The sequence below is a fragment of the Ceratina calcarata genome, unplaced genomic scaffold (assembly GCF_001652005.2).
Source record: "Ceratina calcarata isolate Rehan_Ccalc_2016 unplaced genomic scaffold, ASM165200v1 scaffold305.2, whole genome shotgun sequence".
Lineage (NCBI taxonomy): Eukaryota > Metazoa > Arthropoda > Insecta > Hymenoptera > Apidae > Ceratina > Ceratina calcarata.
This window is the reverse complement of record NW_017153019.1, coordinates 22981-36052: the sequence shown is the minus strand read 5'-3', so window position 1 is coordinate 36052 and position 13072 is coordinate 22981. Positions and strand designations below refer to the sequence as shown.

Here is a 13072-nt window from a genome sequence, read left to right as displayed (position 1 = left end):
CTTGGAGATACGGGAAAATTGCATAGGACCTTTCTTGTAGAGGACGACGAGATCTACAATTTCTGTATAAAAAGTTTTCGCTAGCGTCAATAGTTAACGAGTAATTTGCAAAAAACTGTTTTTCGTTTTTCGTCAATAATTCGTAAACTATTAATGCTAGCGAAAACTTTTTATACAGAAATTGTAGATCTCGTCGTCCTCTACAAGAAAGGTCCTATGCAATTTTCCCGTATCTCCAAGAGTTTAGGAGTTATTGAGGAAAAACGAAATTTTTTTCCAAAAGTTCGCCATTTCGACGCTGGAATGGTCGGATTTTGTCAACATCAATAAAATGCCAAATAATCATACTTAACTCATTAAATATCGAAAATAGAAGATAAGTGCACTATTTTTAATTATAGGAAATGCGTTTTTCTAAGGTACATAAACTTTTCGGATTGACTGTATAGCCAATAAATCCTTAATACAATTCGTAACGCACGACACGTCGAAAAGAAATCATTTAATAGTACAAACCTTTATTCGTCGACGTGTTAGTATTCTCCGAGGTGCACAATATGCACACGGCGGACAGAGATCGAGCATCGACGCAACGATTATCAACGAGATGACGTGCTAAGGCACTCAAAGTTGGAAATTTCAAGCCTAAAAGATTCTCTGCCCATTCCCTGATCAATGTGGACGCAGCTCCCAACATTTCCTCGGTCAGATTCTCGTCCACCTCCTCGCCCTGAAAGTGGCGAAAGAAACATGATCGATCCTATTGAGAGACAACGTTCAATCAATTATAAATTCTCTGTGCGACTTACAGACTGAGCGCCAGATATATTAGGCAATGTCGGAGGATCTAATTTGACTCTCTTGCGCATTCCAGCGTAACAGTAACGCGAGTTCCCTCGCGTGCCCAGTCTACGGGGTCGAACTCTCGGGTACACTTGCTTCATAACTTTCCCAAAATCAGCGGTCGACAAGGGTTTCATAGAATTCCGCATGCAATACATACTGGAGATAAATTAAGAACAGGAGTATGAGATTATTTACCTATCGTTTTACATCAGTTTTATCGCAATCGCTTACTTGTACTCATCGTAAACTTCTTGTTTTGGTAAAGAAACATCCGGATCCTCCTCCAAGTGGGTTTTAATCCACATGATAGTTTGATGAATTTCATAACGATTCCCTAACGGATTTAATGGTAGTCTCAAAGGATCGACGGTCCCTCCAGCGTTAGTCAGTGATAATGGAAGTTTCAGGTACAACAACAATTTCTCTTCTATTTTCAATTGCTCGATTTGCGAAAAGATCTCTTGGATGCGGGTTTTCGATTCTTCACTGAAATTGTAGTTAAAATATGAAAGTTAAAAAGAATAATTATCAAGCCTGGCGCTTTGGCGTACGCATGTTCCTACCAGCAAGGACTGTGCAAAACGTACATTTCCAACTTGTAGCAATACGTACAGCGTTATTCTAAATGCTCTTTAAAATTCGTTTATGTCGATAGACTCTAATCATATAAAATTAAGGAGCCTCGAATTAGGAGATGCATTAATCCATCGCAGAAGAGATCTCTAATTTATCATCGAAATTTAAATAAAAAGAAATGTAAGAAAATGAAGAGGACCGAGCGTTACAAACAGGACAAATATTTTCATTCATGAAATTGGAAATTTCGTGTCATCGCGTGTAACGGATATTTAATATAGACTCAGATTTAATTGTTCAACTCGGAAACGCGTTTCGACGGTAGAAATTTAATAAGAAATCGTCGATGAAGAAACGAGAGACGTAACTTTTCGAAATAGTGGGAAGAAAACGTGAGAACGAAAAGTTGAGAGAGGGCGAGAAAAGCGGGGCTTGGGAGCGAGCGAGATAACCGACAATTGAATTAACCTGATGCTATCTTCGATCATGAGCCGAATTTTGTTTTTGTCGTACTTGGTGGCCGCGCCGTGGTTCGCCAGGGCCGTGAACTTGGCCGCGATGATATCTTGAAGTAGGTCGTCGTCGTGGAAGCCGTTTGAAAATCTACCGGCAGCCGGCCGTTGCTGGTTCGGCTGCTGCTGCTGCTGCTTGCTGTTGTTCTCGTTGATGCCGGCATTACTGATGCTACCGCTACCGTCACCGTTCTCGAGGGAAACGTCAGTCCGTTCCTTCTTGATTCGCCTGCCGTCGAACGCGCTCTCGTCGGCGTTAAGCTCGATTCTTGCGGGTGGTTTGCTGACGCAGGGCTTCGTCTGATCATGGTTATCAGTACTCATCGTACCTCGTCAGCGGAGGCGCTCCGATTATACGAGGAAAGATTGATCACCTCCCATAGGACGACGCGTGTACCCTACCATTTTGTCAGAGTCAGCTGCTGGACTACTTGTTAGCATTGCACTCCCGGTGATCGTAGACGAGCGCCATTCGAGACCCTCCACTCGCGCGGACCCGACAACTCGCCGAAGCGCATACAATATGAGAGTAACCGGGAATCCGTCATTATCGGTATCGCGCGATGCGTTTCACAAACGCGTACCCGGCATCGTTCGGTTTCACGGAACGCGATTTATACGCGACCCGTGGCCAGGTTTAAATCCAGTATCAGTGGACGGTCTATCGGTCGGGCACGGAAAACCGAGCACTTTGCGCGTTCTTCAATCGTCATAGACCTTGCGCTTTGTCTCATGGGTGCCTACATACATCTACATCGAGCTTCGTGTTGCTTTCTCCGACGTCCCCCAGGTCGTGTTCTCATTGCACTCAACTTAGAAAACCCACTGATCAGTTTCCACCGTGGAACCGCGGTCAAATCGTACAGTCCCGTTTATCTATTCGTTTATCGCACGATATCGTAAAATTATTTGGCCATCCAGGAAATTATACAGTGGATCGATCTAACCGTACTTTTCTCGACGCGGTAAAAAAGAAGACAAACAGATCGTTGGTAGCGATTCTAGATTCTACCCATTCGATTTCTTCTGCGCCCCTCTCGTTATTGGACCGTTTCCGTTGGATCCCTGGAACCGTCCGCTTATATATATATGTATATACTCGTACATATAGCAGCGTCGAAATAAAATGATTGATAAAAAAAATACGAATAAAGCAAAATACTGCAAATTATGATATGTCTAATAAATATTACGTTTACGCTTCTGACTAACGAGTTCGAGGACTGGTAATATTAAGAACAATCCATATTTCGATCATTAAAACCTTTTCCATTCATCATTTCATTGTACATATTCTGTATGATGCCATGATACGGAAAACGAGTGCACGTTCGACGTGCGTGCAGTTTGAATTTTGAAGATCAGTTACTTCTGAACATCTACTTACTTACTGCTTACGCGTGACACAAAAATCGAAGAGGGTAAGATTAGGAAAATGTAAAACTACTTGATCAAGACGTTCAAATTTTTATTGATTGCTCAACGTTGCTTAACTATTAACCAACGACTATATCTAAACGTCGCATCACGATTTATTGTTAAATTCAATTCTCCTTCGTTGTTCTACAAATCCTCACGTGCAACTCCTGTGAACACTGTCACCGGCTCAGTCTACCGTCAGGGACAGTTATTTACAAACGCAAAGTCCGTATTCATCGTAAGAGAGAGTCACGTTTTCTGTGATTTCTTTCTTAAAGTCAAGAAACAAAGTGTTGCTACGAACGAACGTACGTTCGTTCGACGAATCTTACATCTGATTCTGGTGAGCGATTTATATTTCTCCTCGAACCGTTTCGTTGCATCATACCTCGTTGACACGTTCGCGTTTAACCTTCCACAGATATTTGTACAAAATCTCGAAGATGTTGAGGATATCGAAAGCCTCGTATTTGCGTCAGTTTGGAATAAGACAATATTTGAAGTATAAAAATGTTTGTTCGAGAAGTCTGGCAACTACTGTCCCAAGATATCAAATAAGTGAACTGGATACCAGCAAGTTTCAGAAGGGAGACATTATCCATGGTTTCATGGTAGACGAAGTTGCGAAAGTAGATGAGTTTTATTTAACTGCAGTGCGACTCACCCATTTGGGAACTGGGGCACAGTACATGCACTTAGCCAGGGACGACAGTAACAATGTATTCTCAGTTGGATTTCGTACGACCCCGAAGGATTCTACAGGTTTACCTCATATCCTAGAACATACCACCCTCTGCGGTAGCGAAAGGTATCCGTGTAGAGATCCGTTCTTCAAAATGTTAAGGAGATCGTTAGCTACGTTCATGAACGCCATGACTGGTCCTGATTACACGATATATCCATTTTCTACACAAAATATGAAGGACTACCGAAATCTGCAATCGGTATACATGGATTCTGTGTTCAAACCAAACTTGAGGGAGCTTGATTTCCGGCAAGAAGGATGGAGATTGGAACACGCGGACGTTAACGATAAGAATTCGCCTATCGTTTTCAAAGGAGTGGTCTTTAACGAGATGAAAGGCGTTTTCAACGAGAATCAAACGATATTAGCTGAAGAAATGTTGAACCGCATTCTACCTAGTCACACTTACTCGGTGATCTCTGGAGGAGACCCTCTCGTCATACCTACGTTGAGATACATCGATCTGATCAACTTCCATCGAACGTACTATCACCCCTCTAACTCGCGATTCTATTCATACGGCAATTTCCCTTTGGAAGATCACTTGAAATTCGTGAACGATCGATATCTGTTCTTAATGGACAAGATCGACACGTCCATGTCGCGAGTTCCTTCGGAGAAACGTTGGGAGAATCCGAACAAGGAACACGTTAGGTGTAGACCGGATCCGATGGTCGCAGATCCTACTCGACAGGGAAGTATAGCTATCGGTCATTTGTGTAACGACATAACTGATACGCAGAAAACTTTCGAGTTACACGTTCTGTCTCAACTTCTCTTAAGAGGCCCGAATTCGGCGTTCTATAAATCTTTGGTAGAGTCGAAACTAGGCGTTTCCTTCGGGCCGATGACGGGCTTCGATTCTCATTGCAAGGACACTATGCTCGTCGTGAGCCTGCTCGGTGTCAAACCAGAGTCATTCGAAAAAGTAGAGCGAGTTTTTAATGAAACTGTACAGAAAGTCGTCGAGGAAGGATTCGTAGAGAATCACGTCGAGGCTGTCCTGCACACCATCGAGCTTCAATTGAAACATCAAACGTCTAGCTTCGGATTGCAGCTACTCTTCAATCTAACGCCGTTATGGAATCACGATGGGAATCTGATCGAAGCAATGAGAATCAATGAATCGATACTTAAATTTCGAGAGGCACTTAAGAATGATCCTAATTATCTTCAAAACTTGGTGAAAACGTATTTAATGGAAAATAATCATAGACTGACGTTGACCATGTTACCGGATGAGAAGTACGACGCCGAGAAAGCGGCTGCCGAACGCGAGCTGTTAGAATCTAAGTTGAAACAGTTTACTCAAGAAGAATTGGACCAGATTTATATCGACGGGCAGATTTTACTCGAGGAACAACAGAAGCAGGAAGATGAGACCGTCCTTCCGACGTTGAAAATCGAGGACATAAAAGAAGATGTGGAACGATACAAGCTGGAGGACACGAAGATCGTCGGGGTTCCGTTACAAATTGCCACCGAGCCGACGAACGGCGTTTCTTACTACCGTGGAGTTCTCAACACTCAGGCGTTGCAGCCGGAATTGAAAACGTTGCTACCGATTTTCAACAACGTCGTCTCGAAAATGGGAACGGAGAGCTACAATTACAGAGATTTCGATCAGATGATACGACTGAAGACCGGGGGCTTAAACTTCATGAACCACATCGTCGAGCGTAAAGATAATTTGTTAGAGTACGAAGAAGGTGTGATGATAGAATCGTATTGCCTCGATCGAAACGTGGAAGACATGTGGAACTTATGGTTGGAGCTGTTTAACAATGTCAGGCTGTCCGACGTCGAGAGGTTCACCACGCTGGTTAAAATAAGCGCCGCAGATTTGGTGAACGGGATCGCGGATCTAGGACATACTTACGCGATGAGTAGCGCTGGCAGTTTGGTTTCGCCGGTCACTAGGTGGAAAGAGCTTTTGTCGGGATTGCAGCACGTATCAAGCATGAAGAAGATAGCACAGATGCAGGACTTGAGTCCTGTGTTAGGCCAGATGCAGGAGATAGCTAATTACATTTTGAACAAGGGACATTTAAGGTCGGCGATCAATTTAGGTAAAACTAACAAGGAGAACATATTGGGAAGCATGGAGCAGTTTTATAATTCATTGAAAGCAACGCCTAAAGAGACGGACATCTCCGTGTTCGATCGACACATAGACACGGACGTCAAAGCTATACATTATGTACTACCGTACTCTGTAAATTACACGGCTAAAGCGATTCTCACCGTACCGTACACGCATCCAGATTTCGCACCGTTGCAAGTGCTCTCCAAGCTGCTCACGTCGCTTTACCTGCACCCGGAGATCCGAGAGAAAGGCGGAGCGTACGGCGGCGGTGCGACGATGTCCACGGACGGAATCTTTGCCTTTTACTCTTACAGAGATCCTAATTCTACCCGCACCTTGGACCTGTTCGAGAAAGCGCACGACTTCTTGTCGAAGCATCCGTTACCCGAAACCGATATCAACGAGGCGAAATTAGGAATATTCCAACGCATCGACGCGCCAATCTCCCCGAGTAGTCGCGGAATGATCAAGTTCAAGTACAATATCACGGAGGACGATATCCAGCAGCAAAGGCTGAGATTGAAAGCTGTGACCAAAGAACAGCTTCTAGACGTTGCTAACAAATATTTGCTACCCGATCAAAAAGACATTAGAGTAGGACGCGCGCTGATCGGGCCGGTGAATCACGATTTATTGAGCAGGCATTGGGAGAATTGGAGGGTCGAGAATCAAGAAGAGGAAACTCAAGCAAGAGCAGCCGAATGATCGTTTCAAATAAATGCTACTATTCTTAATTGAGAGTATCGATGGATATATAATTTATATAAAACAGTGCGCGTAATATTTTCGTGACGGTTTTTATATCCTTGCAGCGTGGAGCATAGTGTCTTGTAAAACAATAAACATTATGCAAAATTGCTATTATATATATATATATATATATAGATACGTTATTACAATAAATTATACATGTAGACAAAGAATAATAGGATTAAATGGTAAATTTCTTTCTGCACGCTAGATGACCTGTGCAAGCGAGCATATCTATTTCTTGGACTCGTTGAATCTTTTCGTTGAAACACAGTGGCTTTATAACACTCCGGTTACTCATTTGTTAAGCGAAGGGTTGCTCGATTTATTCCCGAACGAATGGTCGACAGCTTTACAACGTTTAGAAAATGAGGAGCTCAATGATTTCGTTGTAAGAAAGACAACGAAGGTCGGTGATCAATTGTGAAGAATGTACGTACACTCGAATACGATATTGTAAGTTCGTTTAATTTTTAGCCGGAGTGGTCCGAAGGTCTGAGGACTTTCGTCGAGAAATGTAAATGCATCGATCGACTACCAATTATAGATATTGTATTGCCTGCGACGGTGCCAAAGAACTTTCGAACAGGACTTAGCTCGAAGAAGCAACACGAAATAATGTACCTAGCACATTTGGTGAACGCTGAATGCGCGTCGCGGAACATAAAAGTGATCGTTGATCTCGGTGCAGGCTTGGTGAGAAACAGAACGTAAGAATCATGTATTGTTTTCAAGATCTACAACGGGCTTTTATTGTAGGGATACGTTTGCCAGCTATTGTACCACTTGTACGGATACAAAGTCCTTGGATTAGAAAAGAATCAGGCGAACGTGAATACTGCAAGGAACAGACAGACAAAATTCTATCCCGATTCACTGGGGCACGTTAAGTACAGCTGCTGCGATTTAACGTGCGATTCTGTTGAAACGATCGAAACGATCTTGAACGATGAATTCGGGGAGAACACGGACGTTTGCTTGATAGGCTTGCATGCCTGCGGAGACCTTAGCATATGCGCGTCGAAAATATTTCGGGACATGAAAGCGGCGCGAGCTCTTATCGTAGTTCCTTGCTGTTACCACAAGCTTTCGATATCAAAAAGTACGAAAGTAAATGCGTCGACCGAGAAACAATATTTCAATAACTTTCCTCTGTCCAGTTGTCTCAAAGACGTGATCAGTAACTCTGGTCTCGATGTCGGTTCTTTTCTGAGACAGCCGTTCTTGCGACTAGCGTGTCAAGAACCTGCGGACAGGTGGTACAATATGTCCACTGAGACACACGATCAACATTCGTTTTACGTTCTCGCAAGGGCCGTTCTTCAATTGTACGCGACTAAAAGTATGTGTTACTACCTCCAATGATTCTTCATTCGGTCTATGAATGGTGCAAGTAAATCGGGAAATTTTTTAGATGGATTCTCTCTTAAGAAATGTACTCAGAAAGGCACGAGAAAGTCGCAGTGCTTAGATTTTGAAACTTACATTAAAGATTCTTTACATAGGTACACTTTGAAAAAATTGGAAGAAGGTAAACTTCTATACAAGTATACAAATAATTGTATAACAGAAACCAAGAATATTCAATCACGCTGTGTTCTAGATGCACAATTTAATTTCGAGACTCATGAGCAGAATATGATAGACCTGTGGGAAAGTCATAGTGATAAATTAAAACTCGCAGAAATTTATACCGGTTTGCAAATGATGCTACAAGCGCCAGCGGAGTCGCTCGTTTTACAGGATCGATTGTGTTGGATGAAGGAACAGGGTTTGAGAGCGAAAATTGTCCCGGTCATGCATAGACGCTTGTCACCTCGGGCGTACGCAATTGTATCGCAAAAAAGATAATAAATACTATAAATTATATTTCTATTTTCACGGTATGTACAGATTTCTTTAACAAGAATGATTATGTACAAATGTCGGAAGTATAAATCGAAGCGAAAGTGGTCGGTGGTATTCCAGCTGAATTAGCATCGAGTTGTAAAAGATGAATTTTTATCTATACGGATGAATCTGTGATGCTGCTTTAATGTTAGTCTTGATAGCGCTCGGAGCTTTACTCATTTGTCCCACTAGAAACACATTCGTTATTTAGTTGTAACATTCTCGAAAGATCAAAGAAAATTGTGACAAATATTCCACTTGATAGATTACCTATAGATCCTTGTCCAGGAGTTTGCTGCTGGCTTCCGGGCCTGCCTACCATCATTCCGCTGGGCACGGAGTTCACACCAGACTGTACCATCTGAACGGAATCGGTCTGCAATTCACGAGAAGCATGATAAACATACGCGATGGAACATATTTAAGAGCAATGATTTAAATTACCTTTAGACCTTTGCCCATGCCAACAGCTGCGACGAGAGCATGAGTGTCAGCTGTACTGCTGGTCTGGGCCTGAGTTGCCCTGGAACCAGCTTCACTTTCCCATTCCTCGCGCGCCTTGTTCGCTATATCCCATACGTGATTAATAACTTTCGTGTATTGAGCCACTTGTTTCTGAGAAAGGACAAAGAGCAAGCACATTTCAAACCGCTGACTCTTGACAGTGGAACTAATAAAGTAGTTAAAAGCTAGCTGGTAGTAGCTTACATTGCAGTCCTAGTTGATGTATAGTTAGCACGTTAAAAGAGAAATAGAAATGCTTAAATCATCTTTAAACTTCTACAGTAAAATAATAAACAGAGGCGAGGTTTCAACACAGATTCAAGAATTATTTTTCTTACGCTCGTTAATCATTATATTAAAAATGGATCGAGTTTATATAGACAATCTTTAGTTAAACGATGGAAAAACGTGATGTACATAGAGAAGAACTGTTTGCACTCACATGCGACGTTTCATAATTTAAATTAGCAGCTTTTGCCTCGAGCTGCATCATTTTTTGCTCGGCCTGTGGTTCCACCTTGGTTCGCAGATAGTCCGGTACCAAATCATGTGCAAACGTAGGTATTCTATTCTCGGTTAACCGAAGCAGATCTTCATCCTTCTCTGGGCTTAATCGTAACGGCAGAACAGTTAGATTCCTTAAATTTGGTGCCTTGTCATGTCCAAGGATCTTCGAAAGACTAGTCAGCTGTACGAAAATCGTTTTAAATGTACGGACGCATTCTAGTATATAGAAAATCTTGATCACTTTGATCGAATTACAATCAGATCATCGTGCCACTTACGTGTCCTGAGATAAGTGCGAAATTGTCAAGGAAATTTGGCCAATTTAACATGTCATATTCGTGTTCCAACTTGGATATCATTGAAGCAATCGCAGTTTTCAAGTCGTTTACCCTCATTATAATAGCTTCCAAAGCTGAATCCAGCTGCTTCTCCTCTCGCTGCATTTCGAACTTTATTAAAACTTAACTCCTCAACTAACACCGTATTCATTCGTTTTTCTACAGATGCATATACAAATAATATTGCTGATCCTCGTGTCTTGAGGGAGTAGGCTAGGTCAACGGTGTGGAGGGTGGAGGGCGCTAGTATGGGAATTGGGTGGAAATTTAAAATTTCGCGGCTTCACAATTCTTTACAATTTATTATGTATTAAAGATGCATACAATATGCGAACTAATATACAAAATATCGAAAGGAGAATAGAACGTACGTATAATTTACTCGCCAAGTGACGTCTGTTCGACTTACCCAAATTAAAAAAATACGAGATATATATATGTATTAAGAATATAAATGTAGAGATTTAAGAAATTGTATATATATTTACAAGATTACATATTTCTCTATTCATATTAACAAGTATTACTCCATTCATTACAAACGTGGACAATTAAATATTAATAGGAAAACAATGATCAATGCAATTATTGAAAATATATAACAGAGCAATATATAAAGAGGAATCTTTTTATTATACAATCCATTTTGATCGCTTAATTAACAATGTACAACTTTATTATAGAAATTAAAATAGTTATCTTTGTGTCACGTCGAACTTCTCGACTTTAAATACTCTTAAATTATCGGCTTTCATTTTAGTATGTACAGTTAATCATTCTTTTGGTTATCTCTTTTCGTTATTCCAATTGTTATAAAAACCCTAGTTAAATGGATTAACGCATTGATCGTCGAGCTAATTTTCTGCGTTACTTGTGTGGTCGACAAAATACGCAATAGGAAAATTTGATGCGCGGAACTGTACAGTTGATTGTTCAACTTAGTCATTGGACTCGATTCATTTCTCTGATGAAACGATTCTTATAGTCATCACAGGTCACTTATTCTCATGAGAATACGATTCTCAGTCTTGTGAAAGTTTTAATGATCGAAAGACAATCAACGCGTTAACAAATAAAAGTATAAATCATCAACAACGATTAGAAGCAATTATCGTTTCTTGCTGCTATTAAATACTTAGTATATCAATTTATAGCCTTGGTCTTCCCGATAATACGTAGCAGTGCGTATCAGCAGCAACTATACGTCGGTGCATCCTGTTTCCAGGAGCGCAGGAGCAGCGGTTGAACTCCGCTTCGGTCAGAAATGTTACTTCGTTTTTCGTTCTCTGCCGTCAGCCTCATAGCTGTTTCCCTTCCCCGCCTAATCGGCGGGGAGAGGAGAAAAGAGTGGATGGGTGAAGAGACTCGAATCTCTGGAGACGCGCTACCTGCGTACATTGAAACCCCGGGAACCGTCCGGTCCTATCGGCATACGAAGAACGTTGGTGGGCACACCGCTGTTGCTAGGATTTATCGACTTCGGTTGGATCCGACTTATCTCTTGCAGTATCTTCTCCTCTGGGCTCTTCTCTTCGCCGAGAATCCTCTTTCTTGCTTCCGCGTATTCCTGTTCTCTCTACGAAACATCAGTCGTTCATTTCAACCATCCACGATGTATTTATAATGTTCCGTTATAAACGAAACTCCTTAAATACCTGTTTTAAAGATTTAATGGGCTGTTTCGGTTTTTCGCCGTTCACTAAAGGCCCGTCCCCGCTTCCCTGCGAATCCCTCGTGGGTCTTTTTAAGATTTTTACAGTAGGTTTCGGTGGTACATACTGAGACCTCATCGCATCGTCTCCTAACATTATCATCCTGCTGTTCCCGTTATTTCCAGTTTTGAAACTGAACCAATCACGAAAATGAATTATAATTCATTCGTCACGACGGTTTAAAATGATCTTACCTAGAGGATTCTATTTCCTCCAACGTTTTGACAGCGTTCAGCTGAAGGGCATCCAACTTCTTGTCAAGTGCCTAGAATTCATTACAGTCTTATCACGTTATCATAGTTGTACTCTAGTAGAATTTAATACTATGCCACGTATAGTATTTTTCATCGAATTTAATAAATACAATAAATGTTTAGAAGACACTTTAAGTGTCTGCTATTAAGTTTCGTATTAGAGGGATCTATCATTCGTTTGAACAATAGTTTATATAATCTTAAATATTAGTGAGTACTCATGGGAACATAATACACAGCGCATAATTGTAGATAATATAATACAAGAATGATTAAAATCGTTTGTACGTTTACCTTAACTTTCTGTTAAATATAAAGTCGAGCTTAGATAGAGATATAGAGAAGTGGTCAACGATACTGAGAGGCATTAGAATTCGAGTGCAGGTTAAACATTACGGCCTTATTATTAATACAACTTTACGTAATGGTACCCTAAACAATCGTACACGAGAAACGAATTTGGGTACCTCCGACTCTTCGATTTCCTCCCAACATTCGAGCACGTCGTCCATTGTTAACAATCGTCGAAATTTAGTGCTTTCAACACAGTCGCCTAAGGAAAAACTTAACAACCTCTTGCTCGAATCGCATGAATCTTGAAGAGTATGTGTGTGATCAGCAGTGTGATATAAAGGTAGAGAGCAGTGATGGGCACATCGTGGGATTTTTTACCCATGCGCACTACAAGTTACTAGCAGCAATAATAATGACGTATACTTTCTTTGAATATCAAGGAACGCGGGATCGTCCCGAAGGTAAGTTTGATGGAGCAGGTGGCCGCATACATACGCCCGACGGAATGGGCTACCGCGTGGCACATACCCTTATATATACGATATTTCGATATCTTGAATAACGAACGAAGTTGATACGAATTTTATTTAGCTTTATAGTTTCTCACTTATCTAGATCATTGTTCTAAGGATTCTCGAT

At 41.4% G+C, this 13072-nt stretch overlaps 5 protein-coding genes across 9 annotated transcripts in view; 2 read left to right on the top strand and 3 right to left on the bottom strand.

The window, feature by feature from the left end:
- The window catches only part of LOC108624318 (uncharacterized), a 9966-nt gene extending 6981 nt beyond the window's left edge, over window positions 1–2985 (bottom strand). Inside the window, exons 1-4 of the mRNA XM_018023536.2 lie at window positions 1891–2985; window positions 1078–1332; window positions 810–1002; window positions 517–730 (exon numbers count right to left, since the gene is read on the bottom strand). Coding sequence (XP_017879025.1) covers window positions 517–730; window positions 810–1002; window positions 1078–1332; window positions 1891–2258 — 1030 coding nt within the window. The 5' untranslated portion in view covers window positions 2259–2985. The remainder of the gene's footprint in view (window positions 1–516; window positions 731–809; window positions 1003–1077; window positions 1333–1890) is intronic.
- A 72-nt stretch (window positions 2986–3057) lies between these two features.
- LOC108624301 (methyltransferase-like protein 25) lies at window positions 3058–8803 on the top strand. 3 transcript variants are annotated; one of them, XM_026812995.1, is made up of 5 exons: window positions 3058–3160; window positions 7146–7343; window positions 7412–7630; window positions 7694–8276; window positions 8349–8803. In XM_026812995.1, the coding sequence occupies exons 2-5, from the start codon at window positions 7146–7148 to the stop codon at window positions 8783–8785; spliced, it is 1437 nt and encodes a 478-aa protein (XP_026668796.1). In that variant the 5' UTR covers window positions 3058–3160; the 3' UTR covers window positions 8786–8803. The 3 variants fall into 3 exon arrangements, with proteins under 3 accessions (XP_026668796.1, XP_017878990.1, XP_017878991.1); XM_018023501.2 differs by lacking the exon at window positions 3058–3160 and adding an exon at window positions 3170–3355; XM_018023502.2 differs by lacking the exon at window positions 3058–3160 and having other exon boundaries at window positions 7124–7343; window positions 8349–8465; window positions 8538–8803.
- Window positions 3353–7107, top strand: LOC108624299 (presequence protease, mitochondrial). The gene is made up of 2 exons (XM_018023495.2): window positions 3353–3696; window positions 3775–7107. Exon 2 carries the CDS (start codon window positions 3797–3799, stop codon window positions 6887–6889), a length of 3093 nt encoding a protein of 1030 aa, XP_017878984.1. The 5' UTR covers window positions 3353–3696; window positions 3775–3796; the 3' UTR covers window positions 6890–7107.
- On the bottom strand, window positions 8783–10384 carry MED8 (mediator complex subunit 8). 2 transcript variants are annotated; one of them, XM_018023504.2, is made up of 6 exons: window positions 10114–10384; window positions 9771–10016; window positions 9533–9541; window positions 9269–9439; window positions 9095–9200; window positions 8783–9012 (listed from the first exon to the last, which is right to left on the bottom strand). In XM_018023504.2, exons 1-6 carry the CDS (start codon window positions 10276–10278, stop codon window positions 8936–8938), a joined length of 774 nt encoding a protein of 257 aa, XP_017878993.1. In that variant the 5' UTR covers window positions 10279–10384; the 3' UTR covers window positions 8783–8935. The 2 variants fall into 2 exon arrangements, with proteins under 2 accessions (XP_017878993.1, XP_017878994.1); XM_018023505.2 differs by lacking the exon at window positions 9533–9541 and having other exon boundaries at window positions 10114–10383.
- Window positions 10385–10783: 399 nt separating this feature from the next.
- On the bottom strand, window positions 10784–12877 carry LOC108624307 (SUZ domain-containing protein 1). Of its 2 annotated transcripts, none has more exons than XM_026813000.1 (4): window positions 12586–12877; window positions 12080–12150; window positions 11829–12018; window positions 10784–11749 (listed from the first exon to the last, which is right to left on the bottom strand). In XM_026813000.1, exons 1-4 carry the CDS (start codon window positions 12649–12651, stop codon window positions 11558–11560), a joined length of 519 nt encoding a protein of 172 aa, XP_026668801.1. In that variant the 5' UTR covers window positions 12652–12877; the 3' UTR covers window positions 10784–11557. The 2 variants fall into 2 exon arrangements, with proteins under 2 accessions (XP_026668801.1, XP_017878999.1); XM_018023510.2 differs by having other exon boundaries at window positions 12607–12877.
- Window positions 12878–13072: the final 195 nt, after the last annotated feature.

Excerpts from the sequence above, each read along its gene's own strand:
- LOC108624299 (XM_018023495.2), top strand. The coding sequence starts at position 3,797 with ATGTTGAGGATATCGAAAGCCTCGTATTTGCGTCAGTTTGGAATAAGA.
- LOC108624301 (XM_026812995.1), top strand. The coding sequence starts at position 7,146 with ATGACCTGTGCAAGCGAGCATATCTATTTCTTGGACTCGTTGAATCTT. Across the intron at positions 7,344-7,411 it reads TTGTAAGAAAGACAACGAAG|CCGGAGTGGTCCGAAGGTCT; the intron begins GTCGGTGATCAA and ends TTTAATTTTTAG. Across the intron at positions 7,631-7,693 it reads TTGATCTCGGTGCAGGCTTG|GGATACGTTTGCCAGCTATT; the intron begins GTGAGAAACAGA and ends CTTTTATTGTAG.
- MED8 (XM_018023504.2), bottom strand. The coding sequence starts at position 10,278 with ATGCAGCGAGAGGAGAAGCAGCTGGATTCAGCTTTGGAAGCTATTATA. Across the intron at positions 9,201-9,268 it reads GCATGGGCAAAGGTCTAAAG|ACCGATTCCGTTCAGATGGT; the intron begins GTAATTTAAATC and ends CGTGAATTGCAG. Across the intron at positions 9,013-9,094 it reads TCCTGGACAAGGATCTATAG|TGGGACAAATGAGTAAAGCT; the intron begins GTAATCTATCAA and ends ATGTGTTTCTAG.
- LOC108624307 (XM_026813000.1), bottom strand. The coding sequence starts at position 12,651 with ATGGACGACGTGCTCGAATGTTGGGAGGAAATCGAAGAGTCGGAGGTA. Across the intron at positions 12,151-12,585 it reads TACCCAAATTCGTTTCTCGT|GCACTTGACAAGAAGTTGGA; the intron begins GTACGATTGTTT and ends AATGAATTCTAG. Across the intron at positions 11,750-11,828 it reads CCATTAAATCTTTAAAACAG|AGAGAACAGGAATACGCGGA; the intron begins GTATTTAAGGAG and ends GATGTTTCGTAG.